This window comes from Gymnoscopelus microlampas, assembly GCF_963454915.1.
Source record: "Gymnoscopelus microlampas genome assembly, chromosome: 11".
NCBI lineage: Eukaryota > Metazoa > Chordata > Actinopteri > Myctophiformes > Myctophidae > Gymnoscopelus > Gymnoscopelus microlampas.
Window position 1 is genome coordinate 29698911 of NC_139948.1, and position 25282 is coordinate 29724192.

A 25282-nucleotide genomic window follows, 5' to 3' on the forward strand; every position below is an offset into this window, starting at 1 on the left:
AGATGAGAGGGAAGAAAGGAAAGTCTGGCGCAGGGAAGATGATAATGACCTGAGGAGAGACAGAGAGCAGGGAATCAGGGAAAACAGGCAGATTAAGCTACAGAAACTACAGTGGTTGGGAAAGGGGGGAAGGGGGTATAAACAGTATGCAGCCCTGCAAGTTGGGGGGGGGGGGTCATAGAATTACATAACCCATAACATCTAGATTATACAGATGCTCCTGCCTTGCAGCCTCTACATATGAGCTGTTTCTACACAGTAAAGTCCTGAGTGTCCGTTTAACTCAGAGAGTGTACAAATGTAACCAAATGTACAAATATAAGGGTCCATTTGGTTACACCTGTACACAAAGTCGTTACATTTGGACAATCTCTGATTTACAGATGGATAAATGAACACTGGGGATTGTACTGTGTAAGGCAAGGCAAGGCAATCTTATTTGTATAGCACATTTTCAACAACAAGGCAATTCAATGTGCTTTACACACAACATGTACTTGATCATTTACCGACAGATAGTTGGATCATGGTTGTAGAAGGTCTACTAGTTTACCTTAAAGTGCACATGATATTGTTTTTGCATGTGCACTTCCTGCCCGCTGACTATTTTTAGACAGATGTTAGTTGCACAGTAAAATCCTGACTGTTAATACGGACCCGCACCTCCTCAGAAACTTTACTGTGTATATGGTATTTAAATGTATGCTAGGCTTGCTTGTTGCTCCTTTGTTGTCCCAGTTACTTCTCTGTCTCTTGGGACTCTTATCCCTTGACCACCTACAGTACCCCATTGTTTGACAAAATGTTCAAAGCATTTCCTCTGACCTTGCATTTTGTAAGTTGCTCTGGATAAGAGCGTCTGCTAAATGACCCAATTTGAATTGCTGGATGCGTGTCATATTCTCACAAAACAAAATCATAATCGAAATTAGACAACAGACATTAGACAATTATGCATCAGACATTTTTTAGGGGGGGATTAATATTCAGGTAATGATGTACTGAACATTGTTGCCAGAATAAACAATTTACAGTACTAGAACAATGTTTGAATTTGGAAGCACATGTAAATGACTCACTGAAACAAATGGGAGACTCACAGTTTTACTCAGAATGAGGGCTGTCCACCACAATGTTAGGCTTGGGGGAGGATGCTGTGGCACTCTTTGAGTATGTATTCATTGCTTTCTCCTGGACAGCCAAACACATTATGGTTGCATTAATTGACAAAGACATGTTAGAGTGTACTACATGCACTCTAAAATCCTGAGTGTTAATTTAACCCTGAGAGTGTACAAACGTAACCATATGGAGGGTCAATTTGGTTACGTATGTACAACCTCTGAGTTGCAAATGGATACATTAACAGTATTTGACTGTGTAGTCACAAGCTGATGTCACTAAAAGTTATGTGAATCTAAGTAGAGTAACAACTTAAACCCTATACACTTCAGTAGACCGGTGTTCCTTAGGGGTCTATACTTGGTCCCCTAATTTTTTTAGCTCTACACCAAATCCCTTCGGAGAAAGCGAAAGCTTGTAGATCGGCTATTTTTAGAATGTTCGCATATTGTGATATGCCCAGCATAGGTACACTAGGGTTCAAAAGGTTAAATAATCAGAACAAAAGAACAGTACAGAACAGGCAGAGTACATTACGTATGCACATTATTATTAAGCACATATGCACATTACCTCCACGAGCTGATACCATTGCTCTATGGGTTTGCGTGGATTGGCCATCATGGCTGTCCAGTGCTCTCTCCCGGGACCTTCTGCATCACTGCCCACGCGGCACATCCCTATGACCTCGTTATGACCAATGCTGACATACAGTAGAGAGATAGAACACAGAAAGAACAAGAAAAAGAAGGAGATGAATGGGAAGCAAAATGAGCAAGAAGAGAGAACAGCAGAGGAAGATGGAGAGACAAGCAAGACAGATGGAGATAGACAGAGAGGGAGGGTATAGCCATGGAGGGAGGAGAGAGGGGGAGGGAGAGAGAGAAGGAGGGATTGAGTGAAGGTATAATGGAACAGAGAGAGACAGAGCTGGTGAGGAACAGGCAGAGTGGGCCCCATTTATCAACCTTGAATGCAGCAGCAGAGGTAGGATATTGAATAGCAGCTCACAAATAAACACAGGCTGTTACAAAGGGGCGGCACGCCAGTGGGGAGCGGAAACCCGCTCCAAAAGCTACCAACATTAACTCTGAAAGTGTACAACTGTAGCCACATTTGAACACTCTCAGAGTTGCGAGTAGAAACATTAACACATGGATTTCACTGTGTATGCAGATGCCAAACTCCATATGCTAGCATCCTCTAGCTATTGCACAGTAAAATCATTAGTGTTAATTTAACTCAGAGGGTGTAAAAATGGACCCAAATTGACCCATGTTAAATTATGACATGGCAACGCTGAGTGCCGAACGCAACATGATAGAAACGCTGGCAGGGTGTCTCACCATCAGACACTATTTCCTTTAGGCATTAGCATATGCTAATGCTTATTCATGAGATGCCTGTCCTCTATGTAAAACAGGAGACGTCCAGCAGGAGTCTGACTCATAAAGGAGGGGGGTGGCAGGCTCATCGTGTTCAACGTAGCAGTACCATGATCAAACAGAGCCGCCCCTAAAGTGACAGCAAACAGCAGCAGCACACCATGTACAAACACGCTAAAAAGAAAAGAAAATAAGGCAACAGTTTGCGTCTGGATTTTTTGGCCAGCCCTAGAAATGGACATGGCTTTGAGTGAGTGACTGACTGACTGAGTCACGTCAGTCATTGTGTGAAGATTCAAGGTCTCAGAGAAGATTCTGAAATCCTTCTTCTCAGAGCACGCTGACAGGGGCCATCGCTGTCTGGTACGGGTTTAGCTCATCCCAGGACCTGCAAACCCTGCGGAAGGTGGTGAGGTCGGCTGAACGCACCACGGGGACTTCCCTCCCATCTCTGCAGTCTCATACAAGTACAGTAGGTGTTTGCAGAGCGAAAAGGATTATGAAGGACAAATATCACCCCTACAATGGACTGTTTGTGCTGATGCGGAAAGGCGGGCACCTGTGGGGTCAGCACGATGGGACTAAGGAAGAGTTATTTTCCAGAGGTTATCAGAGCCCTGAACATTGACAAAACAAAACTGCCAATTCAGTCAGTCGAACAGCTTCAATCGGTGTCCCCAAGTCCCCTTTTGCTCAAACCAGAGCAAACTGTCTTTATTCTCTTTCTTTTTGGGACAAAACCCCCTGCACATATTGTACTTTGCACATAGTACTTACTTGCATTATGCATACTATTTACTGTATATTCTATATATCCCAGTTGCTCATCTATTCTCACCTAATATTCTGTACACACTCCATTGCTGCTAAAGATCTTTACCTCTTGTTTTTTTCTTAACCTGTATTATATCCAGTATCATATTTTGCTGTTACATTTAGTTAGTCTGTGCCTGTGGAGCATGTCACACCAACATTTTGCTGCTTGTACTTTTATGAGTGAGTAACAAATAAACACCTTCGAATCTTCAAATAAAGTTACAGCATTGGTTGGTGGACTAGCCAATCGCAGAGCTATCATCCCTCTTGGCTTTTGGATGTAATCAATCCTCATTTGGCCTAGTAACTAACTAGCCAATTGCAGATCAATCATCACTCTAGGCTCTGGGATGTAGTGAGCAGAGTGCAAGTATAGGTTCTGGTTTGTTAACGGTTGGTTGTCTCTCTGGAGTACAGCTTTGTTTACGTTAGCCACTCTTAGCTCTTGCTCAGTCACAACAGAACATAAAGATAAAAAAGTGATGACAAGGAACTGCTGCTTGAGTCGCGACAAGTTGTTAGCTTGTAGATCTGTTCTTTTTGGCGAATGACACCGCCGTACTAATTATAAATTAAGGAATTAATTGGCCTTACGACAAAATTGAAAAAAAGGGGTAAAAAACAATTGCCTACTCTAAATAAAAAGACAAAAAAAAAACTGCAACTCATAGAATGTGCACTCGCTGTATCGCGATCTATACGATCTCTCTGAAAAGGCAGGTCGTATGCCTTTATACAGTCTGTTTGGAAAACAGACTGTATTGACTTACTGCCGTAAGAACTGTCACTCTCTCTCTCTCTCTCTCTGTCGCTGTGTGTCTGTGTCTGTGTGTGTGAGACACACACACACACACACACACACACACACACACACACACACACACACACACACACCTATGCGCTGTGTCTTATGCATATCGCGTAAGACCACTTCCGGCGCAACGGCGACCTAGTAGCCAAAATTGTAGTGCAATAATGGAGTTTCATACAAACTGTACATTGTGTACTGTAAGTACATTAATGGTGCGGAAAGCAGCTCTATAGCCAGAGCACTGAGCAATATTTGTGCAAAGTGTGGAATCAGTTGGAGCACTGGTGTAATGTGAGACCCTGAAACGCTGACTCCAAAATCCATGAAAAAATAAATAATAATAATAATAATATTTTAATAATCAAATCAATTAATCGAATATTCTAATACTTATAGGTTGAATATTTCGAATGCTAAAAATCACTATTCGTGAATGCCCTACCTTCCGCACTCACCAATGCGAAAATTGGGATCTAGTCAACGCATATTTTAATGTATTCTAATGTAATCTGATGAATTGCGGTTTGGAGTATAGACGAAGCTTGCACCAAAACTAATATATTACACCACTGTCTTGAAATCACATAGAGTACATGTAGAGATGCCTGCTATTGTGCTATGCCATGTTAGATACGTTTTGGGTGATTTGATTGGAACATCCCTACTTTGATCAATATTATATGCCAGACCATGTCGCTTAAAAACAATGACATATTTTCAACTGAAAAAAGTGACGAGAGGCATGGATACTTTTCAGTTGATTGCCAGACGTAGACTGTATATGTGGCTTGAGACTAATCTCTCTCTCTCCATCTCATGGATATTGTCACATGTACACATCCTGTCTCCGTTTACATTCAAATTCTCCTCCAGAATATGTACATTTTGTTTTTCAAATGAAGTCTTTGTAAAATGACTTAATTTGTTATTTTATAGGTCTATGGATGTATTCATCATGGTTTCACTATAATTTCATTGTATTGTAAAGTCCTATCCAGGCAGGATTATTACTATAGGGGATGTCTGGTAATGTAATCTACGTTTGGTGTAATTCATGAATTGTCGTTCTGTGCAGGTCAATGCTATTTGTGATTATGAATTAGACATATTTGTGTTGTCTAATCTTGCAAAATAGCTCATATATTTCCTCCCAAATCTTATGGTTGTTTATCAACTGTTCCAACACCCAAAATAAATAAGGGTTAGTTCTCCTTGCATTTCTAGCGTTGTAGTTTTTATGTCTGCTGGTGTCTAGCTGTTCAAAATAGGGTCTGTCTGTATGTCTGTGTCTGTGTATCCACATTGGAGACAAGCTATTCCCATGTGGAACCCGAGATCCACATGATTAGATTTTTTTATCAAATGTAGCTTGACCATGTCATCATGATCTACTACTTCAGAACACTTTAACAATATTACTGGGAGCACTACAGAAGAGATGAAGATGAACATTTAGGAATTCACATTATAGACACTACCACTGGCTATCCAACAACAAATTGCCCACAATTTCACACAGTCCAGCCATATAGGTTTCACCTATAGCCTTGTTTTAGTTGAAAATATCTTTGTGTTTCTTTTGAGTAGAATCTACTCCATTATACCTCCATTGAAGGTCTCAATTAATTACCAGTTTAGACCTGGGGCCTTCTAAAAACTGTTTTCTGAAAAACTTCCCGGATTGAAAGGTATAAAGATATATAGGTTAAACAGGTCTAAATGGGTTAATACAAGTGTTGACATAATTGAGTTCCATAATTAACCCTTAATATATGTTCAAAGATCATTTTACAGCCATTCAGTAGTCATTATAACAACAAACTATAGAATTGCCTTAAACAACAACAAAAACAAAAAAAAACTTTCTTGGCTCTCACCAGTCATAGTCCATTACTGCAATGATGATGGACACACTCTCAATGTTCTCATTAGGAATGTCAAACACCAGCGCCTCGTTGTAGGTAGGATTCAGCGTGTTCTTCTTAATGGACGTCTTCCTCTTCTTTAGCCTGCGCCCGTCACAGATCAGAGAAGCCTTTACGTAAGGGTCTGAGGGAAATACAGAGGAAAGGAGGGAGGGAGAGGAGGAGAGAAATAGAGTTGGACGTGGAGAGAAAGAGAGAGTGAGAGGGATTGGGCAGAAAGAGATAAGAGGTGCACTCCTAGAAACGCTATTAAGCATTACGCTCACAGGCACCTGTCTGTGGCACATAAAAGGCATGAAAATCAAGTCACCTTGGCAAAGCTGGATTAAGAACATAAAGGAGAGAACCAACACGGGCTGATTCACTCCCCTTGTACATTCTACACCAGCAGCTTTGTGGATGCAGTGAGGGGAAAAACTGACACCCAGGATTCGATTTTTACAGCACGTTTTTTAAAGCATTACAATCATCCCGTGATCGTCAAGGCTGTAATTGTGACGTGCATCATTATCATTTAAAGATCTTGTTTAATCAGTGGAAGCAGTACTGAAACGTCTTCAAAGAAAATTGATTGCTAATTCAAATACCTTAGTTCGGCCCGCACTAATTAAGTTGCACTAATTTAATTATTATATTATATCAGCAGTAATCACTCTCCAGCCACACAAGTGATATTATTGTCTCCGCCAGGAGACATTGTTTTCACTTTCCGTCCCCCCCCCTCGGCCAAGCTAACATTGGTCAAGCCTCACGTGACACGTGACAATACGGTGAAATAGTGTGATCTGATTGGCTAGTGACGTATAGCGGCCTATAAATACATGTGTCACTTTGAAAGAGTCTTAGCCTCTTTCAAAGTGAGGTAAGACAGGAATAATCACGAAATGGCTGAGAAATGGCGGAGCAATACATTATGTAGACACACTGGTGTCATCACAATGTGTAATATAAATAGCTTAGACAGGATTAATCAAGAACAGTACATTCCAGTACAAACTGAGATCACAGTTAATGACACAGTGCAACTAACTCTTATTATGCAAACTGAAGAAGCTAATCATTGTCTGCAAACCGATGAAGAACCAAAGGCGCAACGCCAACAGGAGAAGGACAAAGCTAAGAAACAAAGACGAAGAACACTCGCATCTGAAAATGACAAAGAACGAAGACGAGCAGCTGACACCACAAGGAAAAGATTAGAACATAAGAATTAGAACATTCCCAACATTCCCAACACAAGTCTGCTGGCGGAGACTTGTGCTCCGAGGAGCACTTTTTCTAGTTGTAGTTGTTTTCCAGTGATTATGCACTTACATGTTTACACGTTTTTGTTTGTACTACATTTCAGCTGTTAAAAAGTTACATTCTTTGGATTGAATTTCGCTTATAACATTGTAACACATTTTAGTAACTTTATAACACATTTTAGACGTAACATGTCATTTTATGAAGGTATCGACCTTCAGGAGGGCTGCCAACCTGGCGATGGCGTTTATATGCAGCGAATGGGTTTTGGAACAACGGCACCCACAGCCACTGAACAGACAGCTTGAGTGACATGCTGTTCTTGTACCTGAGAAGCCTGTTAGGTCCATGGCTTTGAGGTTGGTGGCCTTAATGACCGTAGCAGTTAGCCTGCCTGCGGTGGGCAGGTAGCACAGCGAGAAGTTGAGCTCCCCAAGGTCAGCTTTTTCCTGCAACACACACATGCGCACGTGCACACACACACACACACACACACACACACACACACACACACACACACACGAGTCAAGCTACAGTAGAGAGACAGCTGCAGGATCAACTGTAAAGACATCTCTGTCTTTATAGTTGATCCTGCGGCTGTCTGGATAGACTGGTGATAGCACCCATTAAAACACTGTCATTTTATCATTTCCTATGATTTACTTCACTCTGTCACCAAAAGAGAGGGACTTCATCAGCAACTGATGCAGGGTGACGACAGGCATCCTAATCTAAACGGGCAGAGTGTTTAGGCAGAGGGGAAGTGCCATCATTGTAAATGAATCATATGTCAATCTGTCAATGTCCCCAAGAGGAAGAAAGTGTTAAGTGGAGGTGACATTTCTTCAGGCTATTTATATCACTCTCGCTCTTCCTTTTAGTATCAGGGTTCACTGTTATGTCTCTGTCTGTGATCTCATGACACTCGAGTGACACTGTAGGTTCCTAAGTCACACAGGGGCCTCACGGATCATTGTTTCCAAATGTGTGAACCACTGAGAGATGCAGAGAGGTTGAGTCTAAACTATTATTTAATGAATGAAATATGATGCAAGTTTTGCAGTAGTGGCTCAGAGCCTATGGCTGATGACCAAACCCCTGATATCTCCCCCAGCCACTAAGGGGGAATCCCCCTTTAGGCTATTGGCTAAGATGTTGGCTTTCCATGCGGGAGACCCGGGTTCGATTCCCACATGCAAATAGTTGCTTTCCATGCAATGAATAAGTACAACTTCAGATGTACAGTATGTGCATTAGTACTGTTTCTCTTACTCGCTTTACAGTGTCTTTTGCAGAGGTGCAAGCTATTTTGACCAATTAATGTTAACTTGTGGTGTAATTTAGACAGTAATGGCATTAAAGGCATAGTTGCGTTTTAGTTTGATAACGCACATCCCATGGTTCTTCTCAAAGTTTACAATTGTTTTTAAAAACGACACTATGGTAATGATAATGTGTCCTCTGGAAGCTTGTTATCATTTGTTGGGAAGCTAGTGCGGGGCAGCTGTAGCTGAGTGGGTAGAGACTAGGCCATCTGGTAATCATAAGGTCACCAGTTTGCCTCCCGGCCTGTCCATGTCTACATGTTGAAGTGTCCCTGAGCAAGGCACTTAACCCCTAACAGCTCCCTCCAAGCGCTCATCATGACCATCTGAGCAATAATCAGCTGGGTGAATTTTCCCAGCAGGATTAATAAAGGTCTCCCGGCTTAGTGGAAATAAATGGGGTCAGCTAGTCAGTATCGACTGACTACTAGCCCAGTACTGGTAGCCAATTGATACTATTTGACAAGAAATCTGGTATGTGCAACATCAAACCAGAATATAAATCCCTTTAACCCATTAAGGCTTGAGGTTCCGATTCTACAAAATGTCTTCTAAATCCTAACAGTTTTCTGAAAAACGCACGTTTCTATATCAGTGCTTCTCAAACTTTTTCATGTCAAGGACCCCCAAAATTATATGCATTTGGCCAGCAGATCTACAAGCTCACAGCGTGGCACTCAGTGCCGCACTATGAGCTTGCATATCTGCTATTTTTGAATGGCCAAAGTATAAAATAATGATTTTAAGTGGATACACAGATGCGTTCTCGGTTTTAATGGGTTAAGACGTTCATTTGCAGTGGCACGGCATTGGCTGTGTAGCTGGCCTTGTAGTGACCGAGGGGTGTCCTTACTGCAGTGCCTTCGACGATGTCCCTCCAGACGGGCTTGTCCCCTGTGCCCTCGCTGAAGTCCAACAGGTTGTCCACCACCACCTGACCAATCAGGTCATGTCTGGAGAAGCGGTCGAAGTCATAGACAGAGAAGTGCAACTTCCTGGAATGTAGTTCAGCCAAGGGCACGCCGAACTGGAACGTCTCATTGAACACTGGGTTCAAGGTCTTTCTGTGGACCTGAACACGAACACACACACACACACGAACACACACACACACACACACACACACACACACACACACACATTGCTCTAAATATTTTCCAAGTAACTATTGTAGATGAAGAGCATTCTTTGACAAGCAAGATATCTCACCAGGCGGATTCTGAGAAAAATGGATTTGGGTTATTTCCTTAACTCTTACATAACACCTACTTAAGAAACCAATCTAGTCCATCTCATTTCCCCTCTTGGCTAGACCAGTCCACTACCCAAAGAGTCATCAAGAATGATGTGTCAGGTAATTTTAAATCACCAGATTTTCAGGCCACTACACAGCCTTCAAATCCACTCCTATATCGCGCTGATCAGAGCAATGGTCACCGAATTATGGCCATTTGAAATGTTAGAAACTGCTGTAAGACTGCTGTAGTGCCCCAAATTTATTTTGTGACTATTGTCATGGCAGATCCATGAACAGCATTTGTGCCATGTTTGGTGATGATTGGATCAACAGTCTTCCTGTGGTCCCCGGGGGACCCTGACGTGGCCCCTGGTGTGGCTATTCTGATGGCAGACCCCTGACCAGTGTTGGTGCCAAGGTTGGCACGGATCGGAGCAACGGTGCGCCTCGCAGGTCTGCATGTTACGTTTGTGACGTCCACCGTCGGCCCGCCCACCCACTAGACAATTTTAATATAGGTTAAAATGCAGAGAACCAGAGACGACGTCAATATTTGAAAGACATGGCTGTGATTTCTTACTCAACATTCTTCAATTCATTCACTATGGGCTCTATTTATAATTTTAATTAGTTAGTCAGGTCAGCCTTTTAGCCTAAAAATAATTGAGTTCATTATAATGCTTCAGACTACCGGTGACAAAGCTACAAAACAGCCAAACATGGCCAGCTACATTGTCGTCAAGTCGCCATTGAACAGTTGCTCAAATGCTTCTTGACATGGTTTTTGTGTTAAATAGCACAGGGAACTGGCTAACAGCAAGAATTTGTTTTTATTCCATTAGAAGGGAGCAGGAATTGTGGGGAGAGAGAAGGGGAATGGAAATGGTGAAACAAAAACATAACGATGCTTCACTGTGTCATTGCAGCACTGCAAAATTTTAAATGACTTTTAGTGGTGAAATATAGTATAGTAGCAGGATTTTGCTGTGTGTGTGTAAACTGTCAACGCATTTGCCGTCAAGGCTAGCATATGATGCCAGTTACAAATTAGATATGACACATGTTCCACTTCAAATACACCATTTAGCAGAGTGAAAGTGCTTTTTTCCACTCTATCCTACTAATAGCTGATGACTGGCCAGCTATCTGTCCAATTTGACTATGTGGCTTAAATCTAAAGCCCAGTCCACACCAAAGCTTCACACCGCTACGAAACGTTGCAGAACGATGCAGGGATAGTTGCAGCGCTCTGTATTACCCCATTGCAGGTCAGTGCATGCCGACTCATTGTGTCGCAAATGATTCTACTTGTTCAATCGCAAGCAAAACCTTTCAGAAGCTACCAAACGTTTAACCAATTTGAGCATGTTCAGCTCTCTCTGGAAACACTCGCACAGAGTGAGAAAAATGAACCAATGGGCTTAAGGAAAGGAGAGCTATTTCATAATTCTATACAAGATAACAATATAGTATAACACGTTGAAGTGCTATGGAAAGGGTAAACTATCTCTGCTCCTCGCCTTAATGTGTGTCTGTCACTAGGGGCAACCCCGTCTGTTGTTTATCACAGGCTGATTATTGCTGTGGAAATGGCAATCGGTCGCACCTTGGCGCTAGTTGCAAACCCCAGCTTTAGGATTCTGTTTTAAGTGATTGCAAGTTGTTGCGTTGCAAATCTTTGGTCTGGACTGGGCTTTAGAAACTCTAAGCTCTGACATCAAGTGACAAGTGACATCCCATCTTCTTACCTGTCATATCAGAACAGAGAGGAGTCTGGAGGTGACAGAAACATCAACTAAGATTTTTCTTCTTTAAAAAAAAAATCTATATACCATACTCAGCAAAAGTGGCAAAAACGAAAATGTGTCTCTGGTACTAGAAACAGGTTCGTAAAAGCTAAACGTTGAGTATGTGATTGAAATTCAGCACTCATCTGCCTTTAAAAACAATAGGGAAGCAGTATTATGGAAATGAATGACTAATACGCTAACATTTCTGAGTGGCAAGAAGAGGTTTTATGACAAAGACATATAGTAGACAGTCACACACAAGGGGGTGCAGGAAACGCTCTCCTTCAGGCTGCGTCGGGGAAGGCATTTCAATTTAGCATAACTCCCACTTTAATATAACCCGTTGAATGTTCACTTTGCACACTCGGATGATTCTTTAATCAATTGGCACCTATCATCTAGCCTCAAAGAGAAATAGGAGTAGAGCAAGGGTAATATCTGCAATCCTGAATAACTCTCCCAAAGCCAGAAACCGACCAGAGAACCACAGAATGTGTGAACTCTTAAATTAAGTGGGGTTTCCTTTCAGCAGTCTGAAACCAATTATGACTCTACGTTCTGCCTTCAATCGACATAGGATAACTTTAGCGATCATTGAAAATGTTCAAACCGTTAGACTGACGTTTGCCACAGACAATACTACAATAATATTGTATGTAGGCTAGGCGAGCCGTGGTGGTGAGTGTGGGAGGTACCTTTGTCTGGTATTTTTTCTTCCTGTCTGGCAGTAGATAGATCTTAACGTAGGGGTCAGAGAAGCCATTGGCATCCTTAGCTGGCAGGTCTAGAGCTTTCAGGATCTTCACCACCAACTGCTCTGTGCTGTAGACACACACACACACACACACACACACACACACACACACACACACACACATGTAAGCCATCTTACATCTAAAAGCGGAGAGGCGTGTTGTGTGTTTGTGGGTTTTGGTTGGGCCTTCAAGTGCCTGGGGTACTGTAGATATCCTACCTCAGTAACACTAGGGAAGATGCATTTTATACATTTTATAAACTGACACACCTTACAGACTTAGTTACTAGGCCCATGCCTGTTGGGAATGATGTCCAGTACTATGACGTGACGTCATATTGTTGACTTCAAAATGTCTGTTTATTTGAACTATTTTTACATTCAGTCTCCCATAGATCCATATGCACAACAACTCACATTTATAGTGTACTAGGGCGTAAAGGTTCTAAAAACTGAAACAGCAATCCAAACGTCTACAATCCAAAATTGAGAAAATAAAGAAGATATTCACGTTATCATGAGTCTTCTGCAGACCGGTCTGGCCCCAAGAACTGGGTGGGCGTTTTTCAGAAACCAAAATGTGGAAGAGACAATCAGCGTCTGTCAATCACAGGGCCCTGAGCGCATTGATTGGCTCTTCCACTTTTTGGTTTCTGGAAAACGCCCACCCAGCGCTTGGGGCCAGACCGGTCTGCAGAAGACACATGATAATGTGAATTCCTAGTTTGGTGTTAGAAGAAAAAAGAGAAGATTAAGTACGGAGTGAAAGATCAAGTATATTAAGTACTGACGATCAAATGTGGTTAAATGTCTATAAATACACATTAACATGAATCCAACATACACTAATGATAGTGCTGTCAAACACGTCTATGAAGCTATCCATGAAATCTATGAAAAGGTTTAATCTGCAACACAATTCCATACAATATGTAGTGGGGGTCCCTGCTTCATCTCTCTCTCAGCTAAGGGGTCCTTGGCCAAAACGTTGAAGACCCCGCAGTACGTCATTGGTAAAATTCTACACATCATTGGTCAAACTGCTGGAAGTGTCTTTCTCATGCCGGAAGCCTGCGTCAGCAGCAGATATGTGTAAGACATCACATCATCATAGCTTGACACGTGTAACTAGGAAATCCTGCAACTCATTGAGTTGTCCCAGTACAGCAAGGACAGCACAGAGTGTCCTTACCCCATAATAAATGCGACATAGATAAAAAAGGAGACAGAGTAGTGAGGCCACGCACAGGCACCTAATGTGCTGATATCATAAGAAATACAGAAACATGAAATGTGGGTGAAAAGGCAATTTGATTACAATGACAAATAAACCAATTTGGTTTGCAATAAGGCGATAGATAAAAATGATAAAATAATACAATTCTATAAGATGTGATGCGCTGAAAGCTTGTACAGTAGATCGCTGATGTTTGGTGTGTGACCATGATACTGACCATGATACTGACATGATACTGACATGATACTGACATGATACTGACATGATACTGACATGATACTGACATGATACTGATATGATACTGACATGATACTGATATGATACTGACATGATACTGACATGATACTGACATGATACTGACATGATACTGACATGATACTGACATGATACTGACATGATACTGACATGATACTGACATGATACTGACATGATACTGATATGATACTGATATGATACTGATATGATACTGACGTGTTACTGACCATGATAATGACATGATACTGACATGGTACTGACCATGATACTGACATGATACTGACTATGATACTGACATGATACTGACTATGATACTGACATGATATTGACATGATACTGACATGATACTGACCATGATACTGACATGATACTGACATGATACTGACTATGATACTGACATGATACTGATATGATACTGATATGATACTGACATGATACTGACATGATACTGACATGATACTGACTATGATACTGACCATGATACTGATATGATACTGATATGATACTGACATGATACTGACATGATACTGACATGATACTGACATGATACTGACATGATACTGATATGATACTGACATGATACTGACATGATACTGACATGATACTGACATGATACTGATATGATACTGATATGATACTGACGTGTTACTGACCATGATAATGACATGATACTGACATGGTACTGACCATGATACTGACATGATACTGACTATGATACTGACATGATACTGACTATGATACTGACATGATATTGACATGATACTGACATGATACTGACCATGATACTGACATGATACTGACATGATACTGACTATGATACTGACATGATACTGACATGATACTGACTATGATACTGACATGATACTGACTATGATACTGACATGATACTGACATGATACTGACATGATACTGACCATGATACTGACATGATACTGACATGATACTGACTATGATACTGACATGATACTGACTATGATACTGACATGATACTGACATGATACTGACATGATACTGACTATGATACTGACATGATACTGACATGGTACTACTGACCATGCTGAAACATGGATTTGGAGAATCAGTACATCCACTGTGTACCTCTTAGTTGCAATTCTCTCCATAGACTGCCCTCTTCATGAGAAATCAATTCTGATTGACAAATATCTGATTGTATTTAATGGTGATAAACTCACCAATATTTTGTGGATCATACTCTTTGTATCTGCAAGCCTTTGGTTTCACAAAAAGCACATTTGTCGCGTATGAACAACTTTTCTGAGTTACAACATTTATAGATTTGAGTTAGTAGATTTACTATTGTTGATTGTTGTTGGGTTTGTGATGTACAGTAGTAGAGGTTGTTGGAAATGTTGGCGTTGTTTGTGTTTTCCTTCATTGATTGTTGTATTATATGTTTCATTATATTATCAAACTTGTTCTAGCAACATTGTAGCCGACACATGCTGCCTAGAAATGCTGCCTTTGTCTGGGCAAAATAAGGTGCTGCCTATAGTACTTAAACACTGACTTGTTGGCTTCCGAGGTGGTGTGTGTGTAAGTAACATTTTGAGCAGCTTCAAGTTTTAACCTGCTCTATCCAAACAGCCTATGGGGCTTAAATGGACATTACACTGCCTTTGTACTAACTAGGGAGCTAGCACTGTCAAGTCAGTTGCATGTCCAGTCCAGCGAGTGTTGAAATATGGTGAATGTCAAGATAATTTCAGGGTTCCAGAGCATGAGTGAAAGACGCTTACAAACACAAATACAAATCTAGATTAGACCTAAAAATGCTCATAAAAAACAACAACTCTGGAACTCACTGAGTGGCTCACCAGAGTGAGTACCTACTGTACATATGCACCCAAATCGCTAGCTCTTTCTCTGTCTCTCTCACACACACGCTTATGCACGCACGCACACGCACGCACGCACGCACGCACGCACGCACACACACACACACACACACACACACACACACACACACACACACACACACACACACACACACACACACACACACACACACACACACACACACACACACACACACACACACACACACACACACACACACACACACACACACATGCATACACAAACCCACATCAGACCCAAATACTCAGCAGACAGGGTCAGCCCACACACACTCACACACCTCTGTATTGAATTTGTATTATAGATAGTATTGTGAAATATTATTTCTGGAATGGCTCATGTCTCATCATCCCTCCAGCTCCATCACAGTTGCATTATCAGTGGTGTAATATGCAAGGACACAGTAAGCCCAGATGAACAGGCGCTGATGAGACAGTCTGAGCCAAAGACATTAATAATGCTTTTAAAGGGTGAGCTTTTGTTATTCACTCATTTTTCACCACACACACAACCCCTAGTTTTTAAACAGCACACAATACTCACTCATACATACCCATATATAGGTGTTTACACACTTGCTCAAACATGCACATCCACACCCACACACACACACACACACACACACACACACACACACACACACACACACACACACACACACACACACACACACACACACACACACACGTACTGTAAACACGCTCACGAATATGGTTACACACATAACATACATACTGTACACACCCAGTCTCTGAATAGTCACCTTCTACCACACATACACCAATAATATACACATGCAAACACACTAGCACGCAGATGTAGATGTCTTTACATCTAAATGAACCACCCACAGTCATGGGCCTATCTCACAGACTGCTTATGAAGTATTTAATTAGCAGCTGAAGATGGCTCGCAGGCCTTTAATCAGACCTCGTTAGAATGTGTCTCTCCGCGTTAACGAGCATGTCACCACTTCATTAGGTCCTTTAGGATGGCAGTACGAACTTTGAAGGGTGGGGCGGGGTGGGGGAGGGCACGTGGGGTGGAGGGGGGCGAACCGACAGGCGAAAGCCAATGTTCCTGGTAGCCATGCTGATGGCCTGTTTGCCCTAATCATGAATTAGAAACATCTTGCTGACAACATGACCGTGCCCAATCAGGACACGTGTTTACCTCCGAATCACATCCAATTAAGGAAATTGTACAAATCTGCACATCTTGCAATCATACCAAATCAGAGTAATGATAAACAGAGCAATCACAGCAATTAGGAAATTGCTTGTTTCTGATTCTGTAGCCAGAAAAACAGTTTCATAAGAAAACCTGACCAATTATCTGTGTTCCGTGTCATGGTGTAATATATTCCGATGCCAAGACAGCATCCGCATTCCGCATACAATGCAAAAAAATACTCAGACATTATAAAAAATGATAAGTACTGCTTGTGTAATAAACCTGATCACATGTTGTATAACCCCACTCTCATGTTTTTAAAGCAAGACATGAACGAAAGGGAAAACCAAGATTTCAAACACATGTAGTCCCCCAAGGCATTCGGCACCAAACACGCCTATTGCCTTCCAGCAGAGTAGAATTCACAGCCCTACTTCTTGCAGACAATGCCTGAAAAGCTTGCTGTTATTCCCAGCGCAGAAATATGTCAGCTTTTAACAGGGGTGTCAATAGAACTGCATTTCTCAGAGGACCTGGGAAAGATTGACACTGTTGCTCTGGCTGTTAGTCCCCAAATAGAGGGGGTCTCACACATTAACATCACAATTCCAGTTCCGACAGCGGTAACAGCAGGTGACAACACAAAGCCACACAAGTCCCGCGCGTGTGTCTCCACACGTGTTCACAAGGTCTTGCACACAGTAAAATCCTCAGTGTTGGACCCAAAAGGACCTGTAAGTGTCAATTTTTCAAAGGCTCGTAGTTAAAAGAACACAGAGGATTTTACTGTGCAGCTGTATCTTTAACCTAGCCTTCTTCAGCTCTCTCTTGCTAACTCCCCGCCAGTAACGACAGGCAATGCACAACATCACATAAATAATCGTGTGCCTTTATAAATGGGGAAAAGGAGCACATGAGCACTTTTCATCATCAACCTCCCTCTCCCTCAGACTCCCCAGCTAATTTTCTGTCTGTAATTCAGGCCATAACACAGTGTGGTGTTATTATGTGTTGACAGGGTCTGCTGTTTAAAGTGGCACACCATATATAATTCATGACTGAAACGGCCTCTCACTCCCTTGTTTTTCGACCATCAGCACTTTCCCACCCATTGTACTGTTTCTGTATGTGATGGCAGGCAGAAATAGGGGACCATGTTCTCGTCAGACTGAGAAAGCAAGCTGTACACACTGCACCCCCCCCCCCCCCACCTCTCATATGCCTTTCTCCCTTCAGTCCCTTCTAACAGCATGGCACCCAAAATGACTTATTCAAATTCTTCAGCCAGGATTTCATGAATAGGAGGCTTGTTCACATACTTGACACACAAAGGAGCAGAAATAAAGTAATTGGCATAATCAACATTTAAACCATTTAAATTAGCTTTTTAACTCGGTGTCCCTCCCTATTTTGGTGTGAAATGTCAACATGTCAAAGAAATTTAAATACATTTCTTTCTTTGTTTTAATATAGCCGATTTACAAGCTCAATGCTGTCGTGTTGTAAATTATTCGACGTGCAGCTAATAGGGTTTAAAATGCCTATATCTATGACAATTATGGTATGGGCGGGGAATGAAATCCTGCATGCCATTTATATTTAACATGAGTGCCATTTGGAAGCTGCCAGAAAGTAGGTTGCCTCCTGTGAACCCGTTGACTTACTTGAAGGCATAGCGCAGAAGGAAGCTTATCTTGCCGCAGGTGTCACCCTTATTCCCGTCGCCCTGGTCACCCTTGGGCCTGTAGAGTTCTGGCTTGATCTGTCCAATGCTGGTCACCTGCTCCTTCTCCTCACCATGGAAATCAGGGCTGGAGAGCTGATGAGTCATGGGCTTGGGCCTAATTAAACACATACACAGAGGTAAAAAACAACAACAACAACAACAGAAAACACATTGTCACTGTATCAGAATATGTATTTCTATTTTATTTTAACTTTATTTGTTATTGTATTTAAATGTCCTATATTCCCTGCTTCATCTCACTCGCAGCTAGGGGGTCCTTCGCACGCACGCACACACACACACACACACACACACACACACACACACACACACACACACACACACACACACACACACACACACACACACACACACACACACACACACACACACACACACACACACACACACACACACACACACACACACACACACACACAGCAAAGAGTGTATCCATTAACAGAGATGGACACAAACACAGTACTGACCGTGCAGTGGGCTGCTGCTGAGAGAGTGGCAGTTCTTTCTGAGGCTGGGCTCCCCCCTCTGGATTGGGAACATCTGGAGATGTCTGACTCAACTTCAGAGTACCTGCCACCACAACAAGATGGGAAAAGGATTAAAAGGAATTGCTGAGCAACTCTTCCTTTGTTATTGTCATGGAGCTGTCGCTTGTTAGAGGCTCGTTAGCAGATCTGAGTCTGATGCTGCTTTTGTAAAGCCACGAAGGCAGCATAGATCGCATTGATTGTATTGCATTGATTTTACAGATTGTTCACAGTGCAGCGGAAAGGAACATAAAAAGATGGTTGCGACTGCAGTGTGAGTGTGGGTTTGAATCCATACAGTTACAATATGTACATACATTTTGTACAGGCGAATCAATAAGACTTCCTCACTGAAATAAAATATTGCTTGAATGGAGTACGAATTAAAGAAAGCACCTTTTAGGTAAGATAAGATAACGCTTAACATTCATCATACTGGCGCTCCACAAATACAGACTAATGTATAATATTACAGTTACACTGAGTGTGAAGGAGAGTGTCTAGTTTCTGTGGGGGTAACACTGTACGTGCTGTTATCATCTCACCAGCATTGTTGGGGTAGGAATCCATGTCCAGGTATGAATGTTCCTGGGTCTCCTGTGGCCCACCGACCACGCCCCCCACACCCCCGCTCTCCAGCCCCACCAAGTCATTGAAATGCGGGTGGTGCTGGCCCTGCTGGCCGAGAGTGGGGTAGAGCGACGAGGAGGAGTGGCCCTCCTTCCTCTGTAGCAGCGGGGGCAGGAGCGAGCCCCCGCCCCCCCCTAGGCCCCCGACGCCGGCACCTCCGGGCAGCAGACCCGACGTCAGACTCAGGCCCCCGCCTTCCTTGTCGCGCCATGGCAACCAGCAGAGCTTCCAGGAGACGAAGAGAGAGACCGAGAGGAGGACGATCCCACAGAATGTCACGATCACCGAGAGCAGACTGACAGAGATCTCTGCAGGACAGGAAGCACAGAGGGAGAGAGAGGGCACACATGATGAGACAAAAGAGGAGGAGAGGTAGGTGGCCAAACTGAATGAAGCTCTTTGGAAATAGACGCACACTACATACACTTACTGCGCATACACAGATGTAAAATCCCAAACATCATTGCTATATAGTGTTTGTTCTGTAACAATGCTCTCCCCGTCCCTCCAGCTCTTTAGTTAAGAGAAAATACATTTTCAGGTCAGGATACCAATTTTATCCAATCAGAAGGGAGAACTTGTACAAGATACAGGACAAACACATGAAATTGGATTTGATGAAACAAAAAATAAGCAGGTAAAATTGGACAAATATTGAACAAAATGACCCACCTGCAGATGTATTTATGTTCATTAAAGAGCTGGAGAGATAGGGAGACTCCTGTTACTGAACAAACACTCTATAGCACTCTATTAACAAAAAACATTTTGCTTTGACCGGAACAAAAATCACTTACAGCGCTTTTAATTTAGGTTAGTGTACAATTTGTACACTAGCTTAGAGTTACAAATGGATAAATGAACACTGAGGATTTTACTGTGTAAGAAATACCCATACAACCCCAAAATCTGCAAATGTCACGTTGTCCTTCTAGATAAGGGAGGAGGACGGGTGGAGGAGGTGGTTTGAGGGGAGTTTGGAGTCAGAGTAAATTCATCTCATATTCCACATTAAATTCCTGCGCATAAAGTGGGGCAAACACTGGTGAAATGGATATCTAAGGGGAGTAAACAATAAAAACACCCACAATGATATTTCCATGGGATATTATGAAGCATCTCCTTGTGGTTATGAGCTTTTAATCTCTGACGGCTGAAGGATTGTGTCTGTGGGGGGGGGGGGGGGGGGGATGAGTCATCCGAATGAAAAACGGCCAGAGAAGGAGAAAAGCGCCGTTTCAGCACCAGACTGTTGGACAGCTCCGGCAGCGGGCTCCATCAAAGAGAATGCGCGAGGAAGATAGCTGACACGAATTACAGGCCTGGGAACTTCTGTAGTTCTGTTTATAGTTTGAAAGTGCACAAGCAAACACGGCAGCATCTGTGGTGTGTAAACTCAATAAATGAATATTCAGAATGAATCCCCCCACTTGATAATTAATCCCACTTGATACATATTTATTTAAATCTATCTAATTAGAAATGTTTCGGTATGGTGAATGACTCGGGTAAAGAATCTAACACAGCCCTTCCCCTTGTCATGAATATTTATAAGAATGTTGGTAGGAGATAATGTCAAGGAGATAACGATAACGTACAGGCTTAGCCGACCTAGCTCAATCCTCCTCACGTGCACACACACACACGCACACACTCATACACACGTGCGCGCACGCGCACACACACACACACACACACACACACACACTCAGGAAAACTTGCTCCGCGTCATCTTGGGCACCATCCAAACCAGAGGGCTGCCAATCAATGACTCCTCTTTGCCATCATCATCTCATAGTAGAATTACTGTCTTCTCTCATGAGAATGTGTTTCTCTCCAACTGGCACATGCCCATCTTTTTCATCAATATCATTCCATTTGAGGCGAGTTTGTGGCCATTACAAAAGACACAGACGCTGCAAAAATCACAACAAAGACACTTACATTTTTAATTTCTTTAACCACTTAAGCTCTCTTTTACACTTTCTCGTTTAACTGTGTCATGTGATTACAATAGTGGATCTACAAGTGAACTTGTAGATCTGCTATTTTTGTTATTTTAAAAATGATTTATTTTTTAAAAGAAATTAGAAATATTTTACCTATAATAACCCCACAGGGTTAAAGTGGCTTTAACGCGCTGATGACGAGAATGAGAGCAAAGATGAGAGAGTAGCCAATCCTCCCGCCCTGGGATACATTTTCTAGATTAGAATTTGGTACGCAGTCTCTGCTTCATCCTCTCTTATACCCCTTATTCCTTGCTCTCCTTTTTCTGTGCCTTTCTTCTCCAAGGCTACAGATTCTTTGTTCATCACTCCAACCCTCTCTCTCTCTCTCTCTCTCTCTCTCTCTCTCTCTCTCTCTCTCTCTCTCTCTCTCTCTCTCTCTCTCTCTCTCTCTCTCTCTCTCTCTCTCTCTCTCTCTCTCTCTCTCTCTCTCTCTCTCTCTCTCTCTCTCTCTCTCTCTCTCTCGTTGCGATGTCTTACTTCTCTTCTCTCACTTTGGTGAATTATTCATCAGTCTGTGTATGTCATTAATCAGCACTTGTTCAAAAGATATGATCAGAGAGAGAGAGAGAGAGAGATGAGAGAGAGAGAGATGCATAGAAAAGGAATGTGGTGGATGGGGGATGGACATTGATCTGTCGCTGTTGGAGACAGCAGGAAAGGAGGGATGAGATGGCGGGGGGAAACGGAAGGAGATAAAAGAGAAGAGAGAAGCGCCAAATCAGGAGGGGAGGAGGCTCTGTGAAAAACAGGGCAATGTGAAGCAGAGAAGGACAACAGAGAAGAAGAGATAGTGATGTTCAGGGAGAGGTGACACCAATTTGGGGTTCAAACTTCGTCACAGGCTGCAGGGGCTGGGCAGAGAAATGAGAGGGGAGGAGGAGAGGGAAACGGATTGGTGCACATGTTGGAACAGACATATTGGCTGACTGGCTCCATTCCCGATTCCATTGGCGCGCCCACAGAGGAGGGGGATAAGGGGTTGATAAAGTCAGCAAGTCACCACAACATGGAGCCAAGGAGCAGAGAAGAGAGAATGAGACAGTGATAGAGCGCAGCAAAGCCAAAGGAAAGAGTTGATCGAAAGAGAAACAGAGTCGGAGGTGAAAAGAAACGAGGCGACAGTGATTTAAGGAGAGAACCTCAGAGGGGAGTGGTTTAGGATGGGAAAGGTTAATATATTGATCGTGTGGGGAAAAACAAAGCGAGAAGGGTGAGGTAGTAGGTGTGTGTGTCTGTGTGGTTGGCAGATCAGGGGGCACTGATAACACAAGGCTGGGATCAAACGTGTGAGGGGACTGTCGGGCGGCGAACCGCTCTCCTCCATTTGTCTCTCTTTAGGCCAGGTGCTTTACCTCGCTCGATACTGATCCCTCTAAAGATCCATGGCTAATCCACAGAGCGAAAAAGAGCAGGTGGAAGGGCAGGCAGGGGGCCTCTGATGCGCATCGGGGGCTGTGGGGTGGGACTTCCCTGTCAATCAGTGACTGAAGCGACCACCCGCTGGGAATCACACAGCCTCTGCATCAAACACAACTCCCCTGCTTACACCAACGCTCCAGGGTGACAGTGTTCAGCAGGCGTTGCACCAATCGTATAGAGCAGTGGTTCCAAAACTTTTGCGTTTGGCCATGGACCCCCATCTGAAAAGATGTTGTGCCAGGGACCCCCATACAAGATTTGTGGTGCTAAAATGTTTCAAATACATAAAAAATATATTTAAAAAAATGTAAGACATTTTCAAATAGCCAATGTATAAAGGGTTCAAGAAAGTGGTTAAAGTGATTTTGATGCTGTATGAGCAAATTTTGCTGGGGACCCCCTGGAACCCCCTCAAGGACCCCTGGGGGTCCCCGGACCCTACTTTGAGAACAGATCGTAAAAGGGCTTGGAAACTGCCATCAGCAAACGGCAAACACCTCAGCTGGGGAGAGGGGGGAGGTGGGCGGGCGATGCCTCAAACCATGGTATGACATTTCTGCACACAGCCATACAAATGTGCAGAAGCAGCACACACACAGCCAATCCCAGGCTAATCTACTATACAGAGCACACTGAGCCACACATATGTCTAGGCTCTGCCACAGTATGTTGCACTTCGAAATGAGTGAGTAGTGAACACACATGTGTGCAAGCACGCGCGCAAACACGCACCCACACCCACACGCACACACACACAAACGCACACGCACACACACACAAACGCACACGCGCACACACATGCGCACACAAGCACGCGCGCACACACACACACACACACACACACACACACACACACAGAGAGTACTCTGCCATACCCTATGGCGCCGCTGTAGCTTTTGTGTGGAAAAACAAATAAATATATTTTGCATCACGGTAAATGTCACAGAGTGAACCCCGCTGATGGTCTTCTGGCCATATATTAGCCTATCCAATATAGCACATGAATATTTCATGGAGTATACTGTAGCTGGATTTATACTTCTGATTTCTCTTATTTGCTCTGAGAGCACAGCACCTTCGGATAACTTTAAGGTCTTTAAAGAGAGGTTAAATGTAGCTCTTCCCTGATGATGCACAGTAGAGCCTCAACGTGTGTGACTTAATGGATGATGTTGTTACCTGGGTCCAGCGGTCTGTTGTGACCTCTCAGCAGGTAGGTGAACTCCTGGCAACGTTCGCTCTGGCTGTAGCCTCTTGGCGAGTTGAAACACAGCTCCTCCACCAGCATTAGCGCCTTTTTACACAGGTCTTCATCCCAGTCCCCCGACATCCTCCTATCCGCATCGCACACTCACACCAGCAGTCAGCCAATGACAGCGCAGCCCTCGCCCCGCCCTCACCTATTGGAAGGCGTTCGGGTGAGCAGAGGATCGGCCCCGTCCACCTTTCGAGGGGGTGTCGGTTGCGGGAGAGGCGGGCGTGGAGCCTGATGTAGCTACTACGCCAATAAACGAGGATTTGATGGAGTCTTGTTTTTGTCTTGATCAAAGGAGGGATGCTACCAGAAAGAAAGACATGCCTGTATGATCGAGCCACATCCTCCCTCTGAGTTTACCTAAGAAAGAGAAAGATTCTTAAGTGTTATACCCTATAAGCTCTCTTAATACCGAAGGACAGACAGAGACCTGGCTTTATGTCTCTATTTGAAATGGATTTTCTCAAGGTGTAATCCAGTTCAATGCTGTGACCCTTAAATGTTCAGCCAAGGTCAGGCAAATAATAGGCTTAATCACATGAACCCTAGTGTCCTTATTTATGGGGAGAGCATTCAGCGAAAATAACATATCTACAAGCTTGCAGATTGGTTATTTTCGGCAAGGAGACCTTGGTGTAAAGGGAGAAAATGTGTGTAATAAGGATAGACCGGTAAACAAAGTATAGGTTTTCAGTGGTTAATGGGAGATTCAGGATTTCACTATGCAGCTTCTGTTTCT

At 43.1% G+C, this 25282-nt stretch overlaps 1 protein-coding gene across 1 annotated transcript; it reads right to left on the reverse strand.

Moving 5' to 3' along the window:
* Window positions 1-1098: 1098 nt before the first annotated feature.
* Window positions 1099-24671, reverse strand: syt3 (synaptotagmin III). Its single transcript, XM_084071649.1, has 10 exons — window positions 24468-24671; window positions 19773-20165; window positions 19168-19270; window positions 18618-18794; window positions 12352-12478; window positions 9483-9701; window positions 7633-7753; window positions 6012-6183; window positions 1696-1825; window positions 1099-1191 (listed from the first exon to the last, which is right to left on the reverse strand). The coding sequence occupies exons 1-10, from the start codon at window positions 24616-24618 to the stop codon at window positions 1105-1107; spliced, it is 1680 nt and encodes a 559-aa protein (XP_083927775.1). The 5' UTR covers window positions 24619-24671; the 3' UTR covers window positions 1099-1104.
* Between the last annotated feature and the right edge of the window lie 611 nt (window positions 24672-25282).

Coding starts and splice junctions, on each gene's coding strand:
- syt3 (XM_084071649.1), bottom strand. CDS start 24,618: ATGTCGGGGGACTGGGATGAAGACCTGTGTAAAAAGGCGCTAATGCTG. Junction 18,795..19,167: donor CAGCAGCAGCCCACTGCACG/GTCAGTACTGTG, acceptor GTGTTTAATTAG/GCCCAAGCCCATGACTCATC. Junction 7,754..9,482: donor ACATCGTCGAAGGCACTGCA/GTAAGGACACCC, acceptor TGTGTGTTGCAG/GAAAAAGCTGACCTTGGGGA.